Source organism: Balaenoptera acutorostrata, chromosome 5 (assembly GCF_949987535.1).
Source record: "Balaenoptera acutorostrata chromosome 5, mBalAcu1.1, whole genome shotgun sequence".
Classification (NCBI taxonomy): domain Eukaryota; kingdom Metazoa; phylum Chordata; class Mammalia; order Artiodactyla; family Balaenopteridae; genus Balaenoptera; species Balaenoptera acutorostrata.
This window is the reverse complement of record NC_080068.1, coordinates 40,299,719-40,323,137: the sequence shown is the minus strand read 5'-3', so window position 1 is coordinate 40,323,137 and position 23,419 is coordinate 40,299,719. Positions and strand designations below refer to the sequence as shown.

The following is a 23,419-nucleotide window of genomic DNA, read 5'->3' as shown; positions in this document are numbered from 1 at the left end:
TACTACTGATCAATGTGTTCAATTTATCCACTTCTTCTTGACTCAGTCTTGGCAGGCTGTATGTTTCTAGAAGTTTGTCCATTTCTTCTAGGTTGTCCAGTTTGTTGGCATGTAACTGTAATATTCTCTTATGATTTTTTATATCTCTGTGGTATTGGTTGTAATTTCTCCTCTTTCATTTCTTATTTTGTTTATTGGTTCTTCTCTCTTTTCTTCTTGGTTAGCCTGGCTAAAGGTTTTTTTTTTTTTTTTTTGTAACATCTTTATTGGAGTATAATTGCTTTACAATGTTGTGTTACTTTCTGCTGTATAACAAATTGAACCAACTATATGTATACATATATCCCCATATCACCTCCCTCTTGCATCTCCCTCCCACCCTCCCTATCCCACCCCTCTAGGTGGTCACAAAACACCAAGCTGATCTCCCTGTGCTATGCAGCTGCTTCCCACTAGCTATCTATTTTACATTTGGTTGTGTATGTATGTGCATGCTACTCTCACACTTCATCTCAGCTTACCCTTCCCCCTTCCCGTGTTCTCAAGTGCATTCTCTACATCTACGTCTTTATTCCTGTCCTGCCCCTAGGTTCATCAGAACCATTTTTTTTTTTAAGATTCCATATATATGTGTTAGCATATGGTATTTCTTTTTCTCTTTCTGATTTACTTCACTCTGTATGACAGACTCTAGGTCCATCCACCTCACTACAATTAGTTCAAATTCGTTTCTTTTTATGGCTGAGAAATATTCCATTGTATATATGTGCCACATCTTCTTTATCCATTCGTCTGTAGATGGACACTTAGGTTGCTTCAATGTCCTGGCTTTTGTAAATAGTTCTGCAATGAACATTGTACATGACTCTTTTTTTCTTCTTTCTTTCTTTTCTTTTTCTTCCTTTTATTGGCTGCGTTGGGTCTTCGTTGCTGCGCACAGGTTTTCTCTAGTTGTGGCAAGCAGGGACTACTCTTTGTTGCAGTGCGCGGGCTTCTCACTGCAGTGGCTTGTCTTTGTTGTGGAGCACGGGTTCTAGGCACACACGCTTCAGTAGTTGCGGTGCATGGGCTCAGTAGTTGTGGGTCACGGGCTCTAGAGCGCAGGCTCAGTAGCTGTGGCACACGGGCTTAGTTGCTCCATGGCACATGGGATCTTCCTGGACCAGGGCTCAAACCTGTATCCCCTGCATTGACAGGCAGATTCTTAACCACTGTGCCACCAGGGAAGTCCCAACATGACTATTTTTGAATTATGGTTTTCTCAAGGTATATGCCCATTAGTGGGATAGCTGGGTCATATAGTAGTCCTATTTTTGGTTTTTTAAGGAACCTCCATAGTCACTGTATCAATTTATATTCCCACCAACACTGCAAGAGGGTTCCCTTTTCTCCACACCCTCTCCAGCATTTATTGTTTGTAGATTTTTTGATGATGGCCATTCTGACTGGTGTGAGGTGATACCTCACTGTAGTTTTGATTTGCACTTCTCTAATGATTAGTGATGTTGAGCATCCTTTCATGTGTTTTGTTGGCAATATGTATATCTTCTTTGGAGAAATGTCTGTTTAGGTCTTCTGCCCAGTTTTGGATTGGGATGTTTTTTATATTGAGCTGCATGAGCTGCTTGTATATGCTGGAGATTAATCCTTTGTCAGTTGCATCGTTCGCAAATATTTTCTCCCATTCTGAAGGTTGTCTTTTCATCTTTTTTATGGTTTCCTTTGCTGTGCAAAAGCTTTTAAGTTTCATTAGGTCCCATTTGTTTATTTTTGTTTTTATTTCCCTTACTCTAGGAGGTGGGTCAAAAAGGATCTTGCTGTGATTTATGTCATAGAGTGTTCTGCCTATGTTTTCCTCTGAGAGTTTTATAGTGTCAGGCCTTACATTTAGGTCCTTAATCCATTTTGAGTTTATTTTTGTATATGGTGTTAGGGAGTGTTCTAATTTCATTCCTTTACATGTAGCTGTCCAGTTTTCCCAGCACCACTTATTGAAGAGGCTGTCTTTTTTCCATTGTATATTCCTGCCTCCTTTATCAAAGATAAGGTGACCATATGTGTGCGGGTTTATCTCTGGGCTTTCTATCCTGTTCCATTGATCTATATTTCTCTTTTTGTGCCAGTACCATACTGTCTTGACTACTGTAGCTTTCTACTATAGTCTGAAGTCAGGGACCCTGATTCCTCCAGCTCCGTTTTTCTTTCTGAGGATTGCTTTAGCTATTTGGGGTCTTTTGTGTTTCCATACAAATTGTGAAATTTTTTCTTCTGGTTCTCTGAAAAATACCATTGGTAGTTTGATAGGGATTGCATTGAATCTGTAGATTGCTTTGGGTAGTATAGTCATTTTCACAATATTGATTCTTCCAGTCCAAGAACATGGTATATCTCTCCATCTGTTTGTATCATCTTTAATTTCTTTCATCAGGGTCTTATAGTTTTCTGCATACAGGTCTTTTGTCTCCCTAGGTAGGTTTGTTCCTAGGTATTTTATTCTTTTTGTTGCAGTGGTAAATGGGAGTGTTTCCTTAATCTCTCTTTCAGATTTTTCATCAGTGTATAGGAATGCAAGAGATTTCTGTACATTAATTTTGTATCCTGCTACTTTACCAAATTCATTGATTAGCTCTAGTGGTTTTCTGGTAGCATCCTTAGGATTCTCTATGTATAGTATCATGTCATCTGCAAACAGTGACAGTTTTACTTCTTCTTTTCCGATTTGGATTCCTTTTTTTTCTTTTTCTTCTCTGATTGCTGTGGCTAAAAGTTCCAAAACTATGTTGAATAATAGCGGTGAGAGTGAGCAACCTTGTCTTGTTCTGATCTTAGAGGAAATGGTTTCGGTTTTTCACCATTGAGAACGATGTTGGTGGTGGGTTTTTCATATATGGCCTTTATTATGTTGAGGTAAGTTCCCTCTATGCCTACTTTCTGGAGAGTTTGTATCATAAATAGGTGTTGAATTTTGTCAAAAGCTTTCTCTCCATCTATTGAGATGATCATATGATTTTTCTCCTTCAGTTTGTTAATATGGTGTATCACATTGATTGATTTGCGTATATTGAAGAATCCTTGCATTCCTGGGATAAACCCCACTTGATCATGGTGTATGATCCTTTTAATGAGCTGTTGGATTCTGTTTGCTAGTATTTTGTTGAGGATTTTTGCATCTATGTTCATCAGTGATACTGGCCTGTAGTCTTCTTTTTTTGTGACATCTTTTTCTGGCTTTGGTATCAGGGTGATGGTGGCCTTGTAGAATGAGTTTGAGAGTGTTCCTCCCTCTGGTATATTTTGGAAGAGTTTGAGGAGGACAGGTGTTAGCTCTTCTCTAAATGTTTGATAGAATTCACCTGTGAAGCCATCTGGTCCTGGGCTTTTGTTTGTTGGAAGATTTTTAATCACAGTTTCAATTTCAGTGCTTGTGATTGGTCTGTTTATATTTTCTATTTCTTCATGGTTCAGTCTCAGAAGGTTGTGCTTTTCTAAGAATTTGTCCATTTCTTCCATGTTGTCCATTTTATTGGCCTATAGTTGCTTGTAGTAATCTCTCATGATCCTTTGTATTTCTGCAGTGTCAGTTGTTACTTCTCCTTTTTCATTTCTAATTCTTTTGATTTGAGTCTTCTCCCTTTTTTTCTTGATGAGTCTGGCTAACGGTTTATCAATTTTGTTTATATTCTCAAAGAACCAGCTTTTAGTTTTATTGATCTTTGCTATCATTTCCTTCATTTCTTTTTCATTTATTTCTGATCTGATTTTTATGATTTCTTTCCTTCTGCTAACTTTGGGGTTTTTTTGTTCTTCTTTCTCTAATTGCTTTAGGTGTAAGGTTAGGTTGTTTATTTGAGATTTTTCTTGTTTCTTGAGGTAGTATTGTGTTTGCTGTAGACTTCCCTCTTAGAACTGCTTTTGCTGCATCCCGTAGGGTTTGGGTCATCGTGTTTTCATTGTCATTTGTTTCTAGGTATTTTTTTATTTCCTCTTTGATTTCTTCAGTGATCTCTTCATTATTGAGTAGTGTATTGTTTAGCCTCCATGTGTTTGTATTTTTTACACTGTTTTTCCTGTAATTGATATCTAGTCTCATAGCATTGTAGTCAGAAAAGATACATGATACAATTTCAATTTTCTTAAATTTACCAAGGCTTAATTTGTGACCCAAGTTATGGTCTATCCTGGAGAATGTTCCACGAGCACTTGAGAAGAAAGTGTATTGTGTTGTTTTTGGATGGAATGTCCTATAAATATCAATTAATTCCATCTTGTTTAATGTGTCATTTAAAGCTTGTGTTTCCTTATTTATTTTCATTTTGGATGATCTGTCCATTGGTGAAAGTGGGGTGTAAAAGTCCCCTACTCTTATTGTGTTATTGTCAATTTCCCCTCTTATGACTGTTAATATTTGCCTTATGTATTGAGGTGCTCCTATGTTGGGTGCATAAATATTTACAATTGTTATATCTTCTTCTTGGATTGATTCCTTAATCATTATGTAGTGTCCTTCTTCATCTCTTGTAATAGTCTTTATTTTAAAGTATGCTTTGTCTGACACGAGGATTGCTACTCCAGCTTTCTTTTGATTTCCATTTGCATGGAATATCTTTTTCTATCCCCTCACTTTCAGTCTGTATGTGTCCCTTGGTCTGAAGTGTGTCTCTTGTAGACAGCATATATACAGGTCTTGTTTTTGTATCCATTCAGTGAGCCTGTGTCTTTTGGTTGAAGCATTTAATCCATTTACATTTAAGGTAATTATCGATATGTATGTTCCTATTACCATTTTCTTAATTGTTTTGGGTTTGTTTTTGTAGCTCCTTTTCTTCTCTTTTGTTTCCTGCCTAGATAAGTTCCTTTAGCATTTGTTGTAAAGCTGGTTTAATGGTGCTAATTCTCTTAGCTTTTGCTTGTCTGTAAAGGTTTTAATTTCTCTGAAAATTAAACAAATCAGTTGCAGACAGCAAACCCCAAGTCTACAGTTGCTCCCAAAGTCCACTGTCTCAATATTGGGATGATTCATTGTTTATTCAGGTATTCCACAGATGCAGGGCACATCAAGTTGATTGTGAGGATTTAATCCGCTGCTCCTGAGGCTGCACAGAGAAATTTTCCTTTCTCTTCTTTGTTCGCACAGCTCCTGGGCTTCACCTTTGGTTTTGGGCCCACCTCTGCATGTAGGTCGCCCTCAGGCATCTGTTCCCACCCAGGCAGGACAGGGTTAAAGCAGCGGCTGATTAGGGGGCTCTGGCTTACTCATGCCCAGGGGAGGGAGCGCTATGGTAGTTATAATTGGAATGCGGGCCGAGCCTGTGGCAGCAGAGGCCAGCATGACACTGCAACAGCCTGAGGTGCACCGTGTGTTCTCCCAGCCAACTTGTCCCTGGATCACAGGCCCTGGCCGTGGCATGTTGCACAGGCTCCCAGGGCTGTGTGGATAGTGACCTGTGCTTGCACACAGGATTCTTGGTGGCTGCAGCAGCAGCGTTAGTGTTTCATGCCTGTCTCTGGGATCTGAGCTGATAGCCATGGCCCGTGCCCATCTCTGGAGCTTGTTTAGGCGGTGCTCTGCCTTCTGTGGGCAGACAGGGAAGAAATCCCCTCCAGTCGCGCACCCTGAAACAATGGTCTCTTGCCTCTTTGGCAGCTCCAGCCTCTTTCCCGGACTCCCTCCTGGCTAGCTGTGGCGCACTAGCCCCCTAAGGCTGTGTTCACACAGCCAGCCCCAGTCCTCTCCCTGGGATCTGACCTCCGACGCCTGAGCCTCAGCTCCCAGCTGCCACCTGCTCTGGCGGGTGAGCAGACAAGCCTCTCAGGCTGGTGAGTGCTGGTCGGCACTGATCTTCTGTGTGGGAATCTCTCTGCTTTGCCCTCTGCACCCCTGTTGCTGTGCTCTCCTCCGTGGCTCCGAAGCTTCCCACCCCCATCTCTGCCAGTGAAGGGGCTTCCTAGTGTGTGGAAACTTTTCCTCCTTCACAGCTCCCTCCCAGAGGTGCAGGTCCCATCCCTATTCTTTTGTCTCTGTTTTTTCTTTTTTCTTTTGCCCTACCCAGGTATGTGGGGAGTTTCTTGCCTTTTGGTCAGTCTCAGGTCTTCTGCCAGCATTCAGTACGCGTTCTGTAGGAGTTGTTCCACATGTTGTTGTATTTTTGATGTATTTGTGGGGAGGAAGGTGATCTCCACGTCTTACTCCTCCACCATCTTGAAGGTCCTCCTGATGTTGGCTAGAGGTTTATCAGTTTTGTTTATCTTTCAAAAAACTAGCTCTTGGTTTCATTGATCTTTTCTATTGTTTTTTTGGTCTGTATTTTTTCTTAATTTCCTCTCTGATCTTTATTATTTCCTTCCTTCAGCTGACTTTGGGCTTTGTTCTTTTTCTGTTTCCTTTAGTTGGTAGGTTAGTTTGCTTATTTGATATTTTTCTTGTTCTTGAGGAAGGCCTGTATGACTCTAAACTTCCCTCTTAGAACTGCTTTTGCTACATCTCATAATTTTGGAGAATTGTGTTTCCATTTTCATTTGTCTTGAGGTATTTTCTGATTTCCTCTTTGATTTCTTCATTGACCCATTGGTTTTTTCAGTAGCATGTTGTTTAGTCTCCACATGTTTGTTCTTTTCCCATTTTTCTTTCTGTAATTGATTTCTCGTTTCATACCATTGTGGTAGGTCTAAATGCTTGACATAATTTCTGTCGTCTTAAATTTGTTGGGACTTATTTTGTTGAGACTTTATCTATCCTGGAGAATGTTCCATGTGTACTTGAAAAGAATATGTATTTTGCTGTTTTGGGATGGAATTTCCTGTAGATATCTGTTAAATCCAGCTGGCCTGTTGTATCATGTAAGACTACTGTTGGCTTATTGATTTCCTGTCTGGATGATCTGTCCATTGATGTCAGTGGGGTATTAAAGTCCTCCAACCATCCAAGGGGGCTCATGTCCACTTTGCAGGACCCCAGGACTAGAGCACCCAGTCTGCGGCTCTCACCGCTTACTCCCCAAAGCTGGTCTCTGCCCATGTATTTTTCCTTTTCATCTGAGTCCTCTTCCAGGGGCACAGGTCCTGACCTGATCATTTTTGTTTCCTTCCTACCTGACTACATGTGAGTCTTTCTTACAGCCTTGGTTGTACAGGAGTCTTTCTGCCAGTTTCTAGTGAGAATTGTTCCACACGTAGACTTATTTTGATGTATTCGTTGGGGTGGGGGTGAGTTCCATTTCTTCTTATTCCACCATCGTGATCAACCCGTCTAATATTCCTTATTAAGAGAGTCAAAAAGTAAAAACATTTTTAAAATGTGTAGAACTTATGCAAGGCTTATGTAAAATTGGTTTGCAGTTTTTCTTGTTTTATTATAATTCAGGAATACTGTACAATTGAAAAGTAACTTTTAGCTGGATTTGTCAGCTTCCTTCCTGTTCAAACCACAAAATGGGGTCAAACACCAAACTCTTAACAAAAACAAAATGCAAAAAGCAAAAAAACTCATGTGAAAAAGCTTATTCTGGTGCAAAGTAACTTGTACGGACAGTTAAGTAAACTTTTTCCCCAATATTAGAACTGATTATTGTCTTTATGAACATTCTTAATTTGTAGTAATAAAATGTTGTATAGAAGATTAGTTTTTAGTCAGATGTCAAGGACCAGTGTAACTTTAAATGCTAGGGGGTTTTTTTTCACCTAAAGTTTAATTAGAATACATACAAAGTTGAAAATTATAATAAAAAATAAAAGTCCAAAGTGCTCACAAAGGATTCAACAGATATGAGAATTAACCAGAAACAAAAGATAGAGTCAAATAAATTGAGAACTGAAAGGAACTAAAAAGTTTATCTAAACCAAACCTTTCCATTCTATGAATGAGTTAAATGAGTCCCAGAAATGTTATATGGCTCAAGTTCACGCAGCTAATTCATGCTAGCACAGAAATAAAACACCAAATTTCCATTATGATCCTCCTTACGTACCACCTGAGCAGTTAGTGTATTAAGTAATATAACAATGAAAAATACCTCTCTTTGTTTTTATACCAATGTGGTGTTACTGACCCATCATCCCCGAGTTTGAATTGGGTCTTTTTCCCTAGAGTGAGCGATGAATTTATCCAGAGCCTCCTCTGCCTATATAGTCCAGTTCCTCTTAGAATCAGTGGCATGGAGCTGCCTGATAGTTGACAAGGGCGTAGCTCTATAACCAAGAAAATGAATTTTTCTTGCAAAAAGATTGTTGACTCACTTAAATTGATTATATGACTTTGCCCTTATCAGAAACATGCTTTTACTAGGAAATTCAAATAGTTTACTCGTAGATGTATCTATCATTAGTATCCACAGTTATTCTAGTTGGGGACTGAATATGTCCACATGAACCTTGTGAGAGATGAGAAAGGCAACATTGGAACAACAATCTCAAATGCAGAGAGGGTGTACATTTAATTTCTGAATTACACATTTATCAATTATTCTTAAGATATTTCCCAGGTAAACATTATTGGGAATGACACCAGCATGTATTAATTAAAGAAATGGAAATTTCTATTTGAGCCTCTTTTACACGTTAAAATATCTGCAGAATTTGCTGTGGTCATAAAGTATATTAATGGGAAAAGAAAATTCTTTTAAAGATGTAAAAATATGTATTCCTTGAATATTAATGCTTGTTTCCATACAGTAATTAAAATAACTCAGAAATGTCTTGGTACTTGAAATATCTAGCTCCTCACTTTCAATGATTCATAAATTCTACTTAATCCTCATTGAATTCTATATCTTTAAATTTAGTTGGGTTCTTATGTACTATATACCCTCAGATACTTCCTTCTCTTTTTTTTATTTTTAGCCAATGGGAAAGTATTTTGAACATCTATGTGAATATAATACCAGAAAAATAGAAACTCAACATGTGCACAGTAGTGTCTAGTAACATGTAGGTCTACACCAACATCCTTCCTTCCTCTATCCCCACATTAATAAGTCACTTTATATCAGGGCGGCAGAAGGGAGGGTTCCCTATTAAAAAGAGTAGGTTAGCAAAGCTTCCCTTTCCAAAATAATATTCAGCTCCACCCGACTCAAACCTTGTACTCCAACTAAGCTGAACTGTGACGTTTTTGCAGAACCTTTTCTGCCTTTTTTCCATCTCAGCTTTTGTTAATGCCTTACTTGTTGTGTATAACCATCTCCCTAATCCACTTATTAAAACTCTACCTCATGTCCTTGAAGTGTTCTTTATTTCTGGCAAGAAGAAACCTCTCCTCTCTTACAGCTCTGACTCATGCCTTCATAATACAACTGTTTCTCTGAAGTCTTAACATTCTGTTTATCAGTCAGACTAAATCTTTGCTCTTCTAGCCTGATCTGATTGCGCTTACATTTATTATGCTAGCAGCTTTCATATTATCTCTCTTTATTTTCCCCAATTGCCTAATGTGGGACTTTCACAGGAAAATTATTCAGCAAACATCTGAAAGGTGAAAGTATAATTGAATGAATTAATATTCAAATCTCACTGATGAGTCCTTGAAAACAGAGAGCCTAATCTATTACTTCTAGTTAGGGAAATAAATAACATAAAATATTGCACATTTTGTGTGTGTGTGGGTCTATACACATATTCCAATATTGTTTACCCGGGAAATGTTTTAATATACATACACACACACACACATACATTTATTAGCCAAATGAGTAACATAAATAACCAATCTTGTTTTTATTCTTTGAATCAATACCTTTGACTTGTAACAGATACTCCTTAGGAACATTCAGAATATTGATCACTTTTATAATTGAAGGCAGAAACACTCTGTCTAAAGCAGATGGACTCTGTCTTCAGAATGGTGATAAAAGTTTACATTTAATACCTAACATGACCTCATCCCTTATTTGTTTTATTTTATGGGTTCATTCTGTTGTATTTTTTATTTGGTTCTGGCTGAAAATTAGACCTAATTGTCTATTTTAGGCTAAAAGTATCTTGGATACCTAAATAATATTAAGTTAGGCAGTAACTAATTCATGAACTTTATGCTTGTTTGTATAAACCAAATAAGGCTCTTCACACCATTGTCCAGTGATCTTTTTTTTTGGAATCTCGTTAATTAATTAGAAATACTGAACTACTACTACTATTGATTATAACTAAGTTTATAACTAAGTTTTGGTCAAAAAGAAACAACAGAATAGGGACGTGTATACTACAGGGAGCTAGCAAACTTGCACTAGTGCTTGATGTTTAAGGGACAAGGTTAATTGACTCCAGAGAGCAAATGGTTGTTATTGTTTTCTGAAATTAACGGAGTTTATTTCTAGAATATGAAGTATCACATTTTCATCATTTAAGCATTAATATATGTTGTGTAACAAAGTTACTATTTATAACATTAATACAATTTTAAATCCATGGGTAGTCATATGTTGGCAGATAATCTCTAGTTTTCAAAAAGCTTCAATATGCTTAAGAACTATATAGAGGTGAATTTGCAGATTTAGTTTAAACAAATATCTTTCTGAGTGTGTTGAACTCATTTACCACCACATCACACACAGACCAGTGTAAACTATTAAATTACAGTTGATGTTAAGAAGTGTATTAATTTGCTAGAGCTGCCATAACAAGATCCCACGGATTGGGTGTCTTAAACAACATAAATTTATGTTCTCACAGTTCTGGAGGCTAGAAGTCTGAGATCAAGATGTCAGCAGCATTGATTTCTTCTGAGACCTCTCTCCTTGGCTTTGTAGGTGGAACTATTCCTCTTTCTTCACATGGTCTTCCCTCTGTGCACACACACATCTGTATCCAAGTTCCCTCTTCTTATAAGGATATCAGTCATATTGGATTAGGCCACCCTAAAGACCTCATTTTAACTTACCTTTTTAAAAACCTATCTCCAAATATGGTTAAATTCTGAGGTACTAGGAGTTAGGGTTTCAACATATTTATTTGGAGGAAAGGGAGGAGCAACACATTTCAGCCCATAACAAGAAGTGTGTGTATGTGTGTGTGTTTTCACATGCTCTGATTATTAAGTAAATGAAGTAATTTTATTAAGATGACAGTTAAGTGGTATATTTATTGGTTTTATTTAGGAGATATTTGTGAATGATCAGCTTACTTTAAAAAAAAAACCCAAGTAGAAATAAGAAAAAGTAAATTTTAGTTCTGATGCCAACATTCACTCAATGTATTTAGCTAGCATTTATCAAGTACTTAAGGCATTTTGCTGGCCAGTGATACTAGCTGATAATGTTGAGCAAGTCATGAACTATTATTCCTCATCTGCAAAACAATGATTAGAAATCTCTTTGCTTACCTCATGAGATTGTTCCACAAATAAAATAAGAAACGGAAGTCCTTTGAGAATGTGCCAGCCAAGTCCTTATTAATGGGATTTAAAAGAATAAATCCTGTTTCTTCGTGTTGCTCTTTTACCCTAGAACTTACATGAATGTTTTACACATTATAAGTAGAAATGCCAACCACTTATTAGTGGGAAATTCTTAACATATTGAGCATTATCAAATTCAGGAAGTCAGCTGTCATATAACAGAAAGACATGAAGTCTGACAACCTAAGTTTAAGGTTCACCTCTTGCCTGTACTAGCTGAGTAAACCTGCTCAAATCATTTAACCTCTTGAGATCTATTTATGCATTTGTAACTGAAATATATCAATACTTATTTCACAGGGAACCATTTATAAGGAATAAATGTGATAACATAATCATTTGGTAAACTATAACTCACTATCAACATATAAGATAATGGTATATTATTTAAAATATGATTTTAAAGTGACTGAGCAATCTGTTAGTGAGCTTTATTTAAATTAGAACAAGCAGTCTCAATACCCAAGCATGTTATATTTATTTTATCTTAAAATTGTACATTTCCAATAGATGTGCTACACAAAAGATGGAGCATGGTATCTTCACCAGAAAGGGAGATCACCCTGGTTAACCTGAAAAAAGATACAAAGTATGGCTTAGGTAAGTCACTGAGATTCTTAAAGGTCTGTGAAATTCAAAGAGAAAAAGTCAGTTGCGTAGCATTGGCATTGAGGCCCCAGCCCACTTCTGCCTACCTGCATCCCCTTTACCCAACCTGCCCAGTCAGGAAATGTCAAAGATGAAATGCTTACAAGCAATATTTCCACCAAATTTAAGTCCCATCTCACATGTGTTACCTATTAAATCATATTTGATATGAGACTCTACACTTCTATTTGTCACGCAGGCTAACCATTAGTCCTTGAAAGCACCAGTATCATGAAGATCCTTTTATTTTTATTTCTATTTATTTTTTATTGAGATATAGTTGATTTATAATATCATGTAAGTTTCAGGTGTACAACATAGTGATTCACAATTTTTAAAGGTTATACTCCATTTATAGTTATTATAAAATATTGGCTATATTCCTGTGCTATATAATATATTCTTGTAGCTTATTTATTTTATACATAGTAGTTTGTACCTCTTAATCCCCTACCCCTATCTTGCCCCTCCCCATGAAGATCTTTTTAAAATGTGCTATTTCACAGGATTTCAAATTATTGGTGGAGAAAAGATGGGAAGACTGGATCTAGGTATATTTATTAGTTCAATCACCCCTGGAGGACCAGCTGACTTGGATGGATGCTTAAAGCCAGGTATTTATTTTTAGGTAATTTAGGTAATTTCCTAAGTACTTAACTGACAGGCATGAATTTGCACAGATGGCAAAAGCAGAACTTGGGCAAAACAAAAATAATGAGAGGCAGGTAACATTTCTAAGATTTAGCATGAATTTCTCTTTGATATAGAAAATATTGGATTGTCTGTTTTTACAGGAGACCGTTTGATATCTGTGAATAGTGTGAGTCTGGAGGGGGTCAGCCACCATGCTGCAATTGAAATTTTGCAAAATGCACCTGAAGACGTGACACTTGTTATCTCTCAGCCAAAAGCAAAGATATCCAAAGGTAATGTTCTGAATGTCTCTTAGCTATGTGTTCTGTTTCATTTTCCACAAAAATTTCAATACCTTGAACAATAAATTAGATTTGAACTTATTTCCTTTCTGGAAATTTAATATGTGTAGTTCTGATTGCTTTAATTTTATGCATCAGTATAACTTTTTCATTCATCACTTCTAAGATTTTCTGTCTTATTCCTCTTTAGTAATACATGCATAAAAATGGATTTGTTGTGCAAAATCAATATCACTTAATTAAATTCTGAGTACTCGGTGTATTCCATCACTTCTTAGGCCAAATCAGAAGTAAAATTCTTAATCATTGCCTAATTAATATAGTTATATAACAGTTACCTATGAAGTCCTGTCGTGAACCCGATTATAAAAGGAAAAGGATACCAACACGCCAGAAATGTAGAAGCAAGACCATATCATTTTGTCTCATAATCCCTGCCATTAGCATGCTGTGACAAAAAAGGCACTTGACAAAGATCAGATGACTTGAGTTCAAGCCATACCTGAGCCACTTATTAGCTGTATGACTTAAGTCCTCTTGAGCTATGGTTGTTTTTCATTCTTTAAAGCGGATACAGTGACCTGGCCCTGCCTTGTCTGTCTTGCACAGAGTGGTCACGAGGATCAAGTGGTGGGGCAGTGTTAGAAAGCAGCACACACAGCACGTGCAGTGAGCAGTGCGAGGGGCTCAGAGTTCAGGGGCAGATTCTGTCTCACTGCTTAACACTGTATACTTCTTACTGACTTTTAGGAATTCTTTGTATATTATTTAAGTTTTCCTTGATTTCGCTTGCCATGTAAGACTTTTCATTTCTAATGAACTTGCATCTGTAATTCTTTTACGCATGTCACCTGTGGATTGTGTCTTAGGAAAGCTTTCCTAAGTGGCTTTTTGAAAGAACTATGTATGTAAGGAATTTGGAGTTGCCTTCCTTGATAATTACTTGGAGTCCAAAAAATGCAGTCTGATAGGACGATATAAAACAAGTAAATATATAACCATTAAATAAGGATCAAGGATTTTTGGAGACTCAAGTTATCTCTAGTTAGGGAATTGAGAAAGTCTTCACAGGGGAGACTCACTAGAAATAGGTCTTGGAGAATGGAAATGAGGAGTTAAGGCAAAGGGGGTCCACGTTTCCATAGAAGCTGCGGAAAGAGAGACCCAAAGAGGAAGCAAAGGAAACAGAAAGCATCTGCTACATTTGTTGAGTCCTTGTCATGGTTCCAAGCCCTGGCTCAGGTGTCGTACATGTGTTATCCTGTGTAAAATCCTCCCAACAATCACCAGGGAACATTGTGCATGTATGTAAGCACAAACATGTGTCACTAACCTGTTATCCTCATTGACGAATTTTGACTTTTCAGTGCCTTCTACTCCTGTGCACATTGGCATTGGCATGAAAAACTACATGAAGAAAGCTTCCTACATGCAAGACAGTGCTGTAAATTCTTCTGAGGATCACTGCTGGCCACGTGGCACCCCAAGGCACATCTCAGATAGCTCATTTGGGCTGTCTGGGGGCCTGCGGGAGGGAAGCCTGAGTTCTCAAGATTCCAGGACTGAGAGTGCCAGCTTGTCCCAGAGCCAGGTCAATGGTTTCTTTGTCAGCCATGTAGGTGACCGAAGCAGGCAGGAATCACAGCACGGCAGCCCTTCCCCATCTGTGGTATCCAAAGCCATTGAGAAAAAGGGGACTTCTACTGACAGTAACCAAAGCAAAGCTAAAAAAGCAGGCATTTATGATGCAACAGATTACTCTGACCGTGGAGATTCAGACATGGATGAAGCCACTTATTCCAGCAGTCAGGATCATCAAACGCCAAAAAAGGCATTGTTTAATTTGAATCTTTGTTTTTTTCACTTAACAAAGCAAACAACAGCAAATATATTACAGAGCAGAATAATCTACTGTAAACTGAGTACATTGTTCTGGAAAGGAGAAATAGTTTATATATTATGCTACTAACTGCTACTGCATTTGATGCTAACTTGCAGAGAAATTAACAGCTTTGAATACTAACTCCAAAATGGCTGTCATTCTGGGAACTTGCTACGTGATTACACAAAGGAATGAATAATCAGATTATGATTGTTTTCTATAAATTGTTTATCTCTTCATATTTATATTAATAAGAGAATTTAATATCTGAAAAAATTGTTCCCAAATAGTTCATATAATGGACAGTTGACTTTACTATTGATAGCCTAAATTATTCTGAAGTTCTGAATGTACAATAATAAGAGCAACAATATAGAAAATTATTCATTTCCTAGAAATTTTAGAAATGATATAAATTTATACTCATATTCACAAGCGGGTTCAGAAAAGAACCTTAAGCCCTTTGTTCACTGAAAAACATTCCTCTTAATGTCTCTAACATTCCTCGTAAGAGAGTTATGTCCTTATCAACTGGGCTTAGCTGTTGTGTCTGTTTATAGTGGATTTGTAAACATTAGCAAAGTAAACTTGAGGCCTACTCATCTTAAAGGCCCAAGTTAAAAGCTACTGCTTGATATGTATTGTTTTTTAAATGAAATGGAAATACTTTCTAAATTTGAGTGTATAAAAAGCATTGGATAAGGATTATGTAAAAGCCAGGTTTGAAGTGGGTTCTGGGCTTCCGTCTGCCATATCTGTTTGACCTGAAGAAAGCCCTTTAATCTCTAGACCTCAATTTCCTCAACCATAAACTATGAAGGCATTGGATTAGATGATCCCTAAAATCTCTTCCAAACTTCATGATCTTCAGATCTACTCTGTCCCTTAATATCTTACTTTTTCTTAATTTTTAAAAAAAACACATATTGATCTTCCATTAATAATTCAGCTTGACTCTAACAAGAAATCCTTTTGTTTTTCTTTGTTAAGGAATCTTCCTCCTCAATGAATACATCCAACAAAATGAATTTTAAAACTTTTCCTTCATCACCTCCTAAACCTGGAGATATCTTTGAGGTTGAACTGGCTAAAAATGAAAACAGCTTGGGGATAAGTGTCACGGTACTGTTTGACAAGGTTTTCAAATGTTTTCTCTTCTCCATTTCCAGCAGCCTATTGTATGTCAATTTATTAATTGAATTATTTTGCTTCAAAAGGGAAACTTGTCAAATATTTCCAAAATTAAAAATTTAATTATATCTTAAGACTTCTTTTAAAAAACTTGAGTGTGCTACTCACTTTTTCCTGTGGTTTAAAAGAAATAGACAAATGCTGTTTTCCCCCATAGATCTCATACTTGCTTAATCTGAATACCAGACTTGAAAAATATAAAATTAATAAGTATGTTTTGTATACATTTGACGTCTTCTGCATTAGCATGGAATAATACATTTTAACCTACATTATAAATAATTAAAGTCTAATATTTATATGGCCTTTCACTTCATAATACATCTTTACATGTAATTATGATTAGTATCTTAAAATTAGAAGTTCCCAAGAATATATGTAGTACTTTTAAAGTAGTTAAAATATGAGCATAGGCTATTTGATGAAATTACTTTAGAATTCTATTAATGAATACACTGTACCCTAAGTGTAACATTATCATTTATGGCATTTGAAGGATATTGTTAGTTATGAAAAGCCATTTAGAAGTAAGGTAGAAATAGCACGCTTAACATATAGAGATCAAAAAGAAAACCCACTTTTCTTTCAGTTTTAATAATACTGTAACCCTTTCCCCCTTGTTCGTAACTTCTTTGGAATTTTATTATCTTCCTATTGTGAAGGGAAATAAAAGCTAAATATCCACAAGAGATGGAGAATCTACTCATTAGATCTCATCTACGCTGTAACAAAACTTCTATACCAACACCTTTTAAAATGAAAAGAAATTTTTCCCTTGATTCATGAGATTTGCTTTCAGATTAGCAAATATGATCTGAAGTATATTATTCTATATGCTGTTTTTTCTGACAGTTATAGTCTCACACTAATTTTGCATGGATGGATTTTTGCTTGCTGCTTGTGCGTAATGCATGGTATAGACTTATAGAAGGAAGAGCAACTCCTCATACAGTCAAGATCTGGCATGTTGTTATTTTCTGAATAAAGAATTTTTCTAAAAGAGTAACTGCTTTAACATTTGGAAAACTTACTAGAAATATTCTTGGGTATTGAAGTCATTGCACGTGCTGATGTGATGCTGTTGCTTTGGCCGATGCACTGAATGCTTTCTATGTCTCAGATTTGAAAGATAGAGTGGGAAATTTTTCGTATTACAAAATGCTATTTTGTTTGTCTTTTTCGGCTTAGGGAGGTGTGAATACCAGTGTCAGACATGGTGGCATTTATGTGAAAGCTGTTATTCCCAAGGGAGCAGCGGAGTCCGATGGCAGAATTCACAAAGGTAGAGTGTTTGTGTGTATGGGAATTACATATAGGATTATCACTTCAACAAATAAAGGAGAAATTGGAAAGTTGATACAGACGTTCAAATTATTCATAATATGAAATAAGAACATATCAATTATTTTAAGACTACGGCATTAAAAAACTCCTTGATATAATTCCAAAAAAATATATTTTTTTTGGAGTATAATTGCTTTACAATGTTGTGTTAGTTTCTGCTGTAGAACAAAGTGAATCAGCTACATGTATACATATATCCCCTCCCTCTTGAGCCTCCCTCCCACCACCAACCCCCACCCCCGCCCGTATCCCACCCCTCTAGGTCATCACAGAGCACCGAGCTGAGCTCCCTGTGCTATACAGAGCTATAGCAGCAGCTTCGCACTAGCTATCTGTTTTACACATGGTAGTGTATATATGTCAGCGCTACTCTATCAGTTCGTCCCACCCTCCCCTCCCCGCGCTGTGTCCACAAGTCCGTTCTCTACGTCTGTGTCTCTTTTCCTGCCCTGCAAATAGGTTCATCAGTACCATTTTTCTAGATTCCATATATATGTGTTAATATATGATATTTGTTTTTCTCTTTCTGACTTACTTCACTCTGTATGACAGACTGACTCTAGGTTCATCCACATCACTACAAATGACCCAGTTTCGTTCCTTTTTATGGCTGAGTAATATTCCATGGATATATGTACCACATCTTCTTTATCCATTCATCTGTCGATGGACATTTAGCTTGCTTCCATGTCCTGGCTATTGTAAATAGTGCTGCAGTGAAAATTGGGGTACATGTATCTTCTTGAATTATGTTTTTCTCAGGGTATATGCCCAGTAGTGGGATTGCTGGGTCATATAGTAGTTCTATTTTTAGTTTTTGTTTTTTGTTGGGTTTTTTTTTTAACATCTTTATAGGAGTATAATTGCTTTACAGTAGTGTGTTAGTTTTTGCTGTATAACAAAGTGAATCAGCTATACGTGTACATATATCCCCATATCCCCTTCCTCTTGCATCTCCCTCCCACTCTCCCTATCCCACCCCTCTAGATGGTCACAAAGCACCGAGCTGATCTCCCTGTGCTATGCAGCTGCTTCCCACTAGCTATCTGTTTTACATTTGGTAGTGTATATGTGTCCATGCCACTCTCTTACTTCGTCCCAGCTTGCCCTTCCCCCTCCCCATGTCCTCAAGTCCATTCTCTACGTCTGCATCTTTATTCCTGTCCTGCCCCTAGGTTCTTCAGAACCTTTTTTTTTTTTTTTAGATTCCATATATAGGTTCATCCACCTCACTACTAATAACTCAATTTTGTTTCTTTTTATAGCTGAGTAATATTCCACTGTATATATGTGCCACATCTTCTTTACCCATTCATCTGTTGATGGACACTTAGGTTGCTTCCATGTCCTGGCTATTGTAAATAGAGCTGCAGTGAACATTGTGGTACATGACTTTTTGCATTATGGTTTTCTCAGGGTATATGCCCAGTAGTGGGATTGCTGGGTCGTATGGTAGTTCTATTTTTGTTTTTTAAGGAATCTCCTTACTGTTCTCCAAAGCAGCTGTACCAATGACATTCCCACCAACAGTGCAATAGGGTTCCCTTTTCTCCACACCCTCTCCAGCATTTATTGCTTGTAGATTTTTTGTTGATGGCTATTCTGACCCCATTGTAAGGTGATACCTCATTGTGGTTTTGATTTTCATTTCTCTAATAATTAGTGATGTTGAGCATCTTTTCATGTGTTTGTTGGCAATCTGTGTGTCTTCTTTGGAGAAATGTCTGTTTAGGTCTTCCGCCCATTTTTGGATTGGGTTGTTTGTTTTTTTGATGTTGAGCTGCATGAGCTGCTTGTATATTTTGGAGGTTAATCCTTTGTCAGTTGCTTTGTTTGAAAATATTTTCTCCCATTCTGAGGGTTGTCTTTTGGTCTTGTTTATGGTTTCCTCTGCTGTGCAAAAGCTTTTAAGTTTAATTAGGTCCCATTTATTTATTTTTGTTTTTAGTTTCATTACTCTAGGAGGTGGGCCAAAAACTCTTATTTTAAGCTTATTCTCTCATATCAGAAAATATCTCGACAGTGTTTTAGTTCATGTTTTGTATTGATACTTTCTAAGAAGCAAATTGCCAGAGATTGCGAAACGGATAGTGCCCTTGCAAAAACACTGACATCTGCATTTCTAATAAGAACTAACTAGGTTAGTTCCCTCCAGTCTCTCTACATTTGTAGTTCAGTTTATCTTTTTTCCCTAATTTAAACTGATTTTATAATATATACAATATCCTGTTCTAAAATGATTAGCCATAGAATTGAGAAAGGAATTAAGAACGTGTTAAAGAAACTCTGTGACACAGTTTTGTCCAGAATTTGTCTGTCTTTCCTCAAGCAAATTAGTACAAAACGAGACCATAAGGTATTAAAGAACATGTAGAATCTTTATTTTATGATTTGCTTCTTTCAACATTGCTGCCTAATTTGTAGGTGATCGTGTCCTAGCTGTCAATGGAGTTAGTCTGGAAGGAGCTACTCATAAGCAAGCTGTGGAGACACTGAGAAATACCGGACAGGTAATAGATCATTATACCAACCTTTTCTAGATACCATAGAACATAATAATGTGTGAATAATACTAATTTCACTGAGATCTCCAAATTTATTAGTCAAGAAACAAAGCCTGATTCGTGTAAACATGCTTGTATTTTTCCTTCCAAACTGGGAAGCAAGTATTATGATGAGGATTTTTATTTAGGAAGCTGGCTTTCTCTATCACATTTAGCCCTTATATTACCAGAGATCTGACAGGAGGAAGGAGGCAGATTGCATTAAAATTTTTTTCATATACAGCTACAAATATCTAGTGATTTTCACTTCTAGTTATTTCAGCCCAGAGGCGAAATTCACATTGGTCTAATACATTTTGAGTCAGGGAGTTTACCAAATTATTTATAAAGGTCTTTATATTATTAGGTTAGTGGTGATTTTATTTTAATACCTGAATTTTCTATAAGATGTTTATATTATTTTTATAATAGAATTTTTTTCTTTCTAATAGTTTATCTTTTTATACAGTTTTCAAAACCTTGATATTGAAATTTTCAGTCCCTTGCTTTTTCCCTTGCTTTTTCCCTCTATTTTTCCCTCTATTTTTCTCTCCCTCTACTTGTATTTTGGTAGACCAGGTAGTTACTTTAAATGATTTTATACCATCAACTATACAAAGTCCTGAAAACTTACCTACTTTCTTATAAAACTTTCTTCTTAGTTAATGAAGTACTGTTCTATTTGTCCAGGTGGTTCATCTGTTGTTAGAAAAGGGACAGTCTCCAGCATCCAAAGAACATGTCCCTGTAACCCCACAGTGTACCCTCTCAGATCCAGATGCCCAAGGTCAAGCCCCAGAAAAAATGATGAAGAAAATGACTCACGTCAAAGACTACAGCTTTGTTACTGAAGGTCAGACCTTGGGAGACTGTCACCTCACATTAAACTTATTCCTGGATTATTTAAAATTTGATTTTTACATGTTAGATCACAATTCATACCTGGGTCTCTTTATTTATTCTTGTCAAGTGTAAATAATAATCTGATGCAGCACTATACTAAATTAAAAAAAAAAAAAGACACGTTTGTAGCTGTTGAAGTCTGAAAGGCTTTGGATAATGAAATCATGACAAAACAATTTATGGTCATTTAATAGTGCCTTAAATAGTTGTAAAATTCAAAATAAAATTTGTATAGGAAAAAGATAAATATAAATAATTGCTGAGAATGGCTTCAAATCCATATGAAACCTTGACTCTTAAACATTTTTTATATTTCTGTTTAGTTGTATGGACTTGTGAAGCTAAGCCTGGGCAGAAATTCACTAACAGTTCCCAGATACTGGTTTTTCTTACAAACTTTGCTAGCCTTTGGACATACCACTAATTGGAAGTAAAATAAGGAAATTAAGACAGATGTGGTAGTGAGTTTTTCATAAGGCTAAATGTGTTCATAATACGGAAGTGCCCTCTGAGTCCATCTATCTTCCTTTTGAGGTTATAAATGTCCTTTATAAATGGTGGTGGTGGTATATAGTCATTGTTTTGTCTTTATTTTAAATTTTTCTTTGATTATACAAATGTTAGCAACTTTGAATTAGTCTCCAAAATAAAAAGAAAATATTAGCCCAACCTATATTATTTTTCCTGATTATGAAAATAAAATCAGTGTATCCACTTAATCTCACTGCCTTATGTTCTTTATTTCTTCCATTACTCTTTCTCTAAATATGTTTTTCATGCTTTCCGGGTTATTGTTCTTTAAATTTCTTTTGTTGATGAGAATTTTATCACAACGCTTTGCAGTTTACTGGATTAAATTGTACCTCACCTAAATATTAGAAGGTCACCTCACTTGCCCTTAACCCTTCTCTATCATTTGTTTTGCTCTTCTTACCATCTCTTTCCCACTGTATACCTGAATTTCTCTTATTCTTCTCCTTTCTTGTTTTTTTCCCTCTTTTTCTCTGTCATTGTACAGTTCTATAAAACATATGGAATCAAAACATAATTTCATTTTCAGAACGCTTATTTCAGAACCCACTTTTCTGTTCAAACAGCATATTAGTTCATGCAGCTTAAGTTTTCTTAATAATAGAGAGTGTGAAATAGGATTTAAATATAGAATAAGCATACAATAATTGCATATAAAGCTGTAAATATGGTGGAAATGGGCTTTTTAAAATGTATCTAAAAGTATATATGTTTATATGTTCATATGTATTCACAGCCTGTTAAGAATATTTACTTTCTTTATATATTTTTTTCTCCAGAGAATACATTTGAGGTGAAATTGTTTAAAAATAGCTCAGGCCTAGGGTTCAGTTTTTCTCGAGAAGATAATCTTATACCCGAGCAAATGAACGTCAGCATAGTAAGGGTTAAAAAGCTCTTTCCGGGACAGCCAGCAGCAGAAAGTGGACAAATTGATGTGGGAGATGTTATCTTGAAAGTGAATGGAGCCTCTTTGAAAGGACTGTCTCAGCAGGTGAGCCCCCAGCATGTGGAGTGCAGCATTTTTGATGAGTTGGATTGGCTTTTCAGAATGATTTCATAATGCTGGTTTAACTGTATCTTCATTTCTCACTCATGGTACCCACAGGAAGTCATATCCGCTCTCAGGGGAACATCTCCAGAAGTATCCTTGCTTCTCTGTAGACCACCACCTGGTGTGCTACCAGAAATCGACCCTGCTCCTTTGGTGAGACTTAGGAAAAGTAATTTCTATATTTACAGAGTATCAATTGAATGATTAATTCAGTTGTAGTGGTTTCATCATAGTTTGATCTCCTGGGTTTCATCCTAGTTACTTATTTAGCTAGGAGTATTATCTTGTGTGGGTCACATAATCTCTGAGTGTAATCTATGTTTGTAATATAAAGTAATTTAGTTCACTTTCTCTTCTCTCCCTTCCAATTTTAAGATTCTAGGATTCTAGGATTTTAGGAATTTATTTTCCAAACATAAATAGAAAAAAACAAAACAATGGTTACAAAAACCTTTTGTCCATTTCTTCATTGAACCAAATTTGGAAATGTAATCCTCATTCTGAGCTAGTTTAGATGAAAATGAGAATTATTTAAGATTTTTTGCCTTAACTTTTAATACTAGAAATCACATAGTAGGCAGTATATTTGTCCATTTCCTTTCTTATGTTAAGGAATAGCTAAAGGATCCAAAATCTGTTTTGATGGTTATCTATACATTGCATACTGATAGGTGGGAATCCATACATAGATGAATAATAATCTAATTGAAAGACAGCCTCTGGCCTGTCTACTTAAAATAGTGTTCCGTTACCAGTGAACATGATCCCTGTGTATGAAAGGGAGGAGTGTCTGGCCCCAGAAACTTTAACCCTTATATCCGGGAGAAAGAGGGAGTATTATAAGGACATTAACAGGAAAGTAACATTTCTGTAAGGTGCATTATAAATAGCATTTTAAGAGACTACATTGATTTTGGGAACCAGATAGGAAGAACTGAGTGGAAATTTCTTGAGTATGTAAATTAATACAATCTTTCTGGAAAGCAATCTGGAAATATTTAA

At 36.5% G+C, this 23,419-nt stretch overlaps 1 protein-coding gene across 11 annotated transcripts in view; it reads left to right on the top strand.

The window, feature by feature from the left end:
- The window catches only part of PTPN13 (protein tyrosine phosphatase non-receptor type 13), a 242,081-nt gene that overhangs the window by 165,514 nt on the left and 53,148 nt on the right, over positions 1–23,419 (top strand). For 7 of the 11 annotated variants that reach the window (XM_057546711.1, XM_057546717.1, XM_057546709.1 and 4 more), the window contains 10 exons: positions 11,897–11,986; positions 12,541–12,648; positions 12,829–12,960; positions 14,337–14,800; positions 15,842–15,988; positions 17,231–17,324; positions 19,811–19,896; positions 20,620–20,782; positions 22,143–22,357; positions 22,472–22,570. In XM_057546711.1, coding sequence (XP_057402694.1) covers positions 11,897–11,986; positions 12,541–12,648; positions 12,829–12,960; positions 14,337–14,800; positions 15,842–15,988; positions 17,231–17,324; positions 19,811–19,896; positions 20,620–20,782; positions 22,143–22,357; positions 22,472–22,570 — 1,598 coding nt within the window. The remainder of the gene's footprint in view (positions 1–11,896; positions 11,987–12,540; positions 12,649–12,828; positions 12,961–14,336; positions 14,801–15,841; positions 15,989–17,230; positions 17,325–19,810; positions 19,897–20,619; positions 20,783–22,142; positions 22,358–22,471; positions 22,571–23,419) is intronic. The other 4 variants (XM_057546713.1, XM_057546712.1, XM_057546716.1 and 1 more) reach the window with 3 other exon arrangements.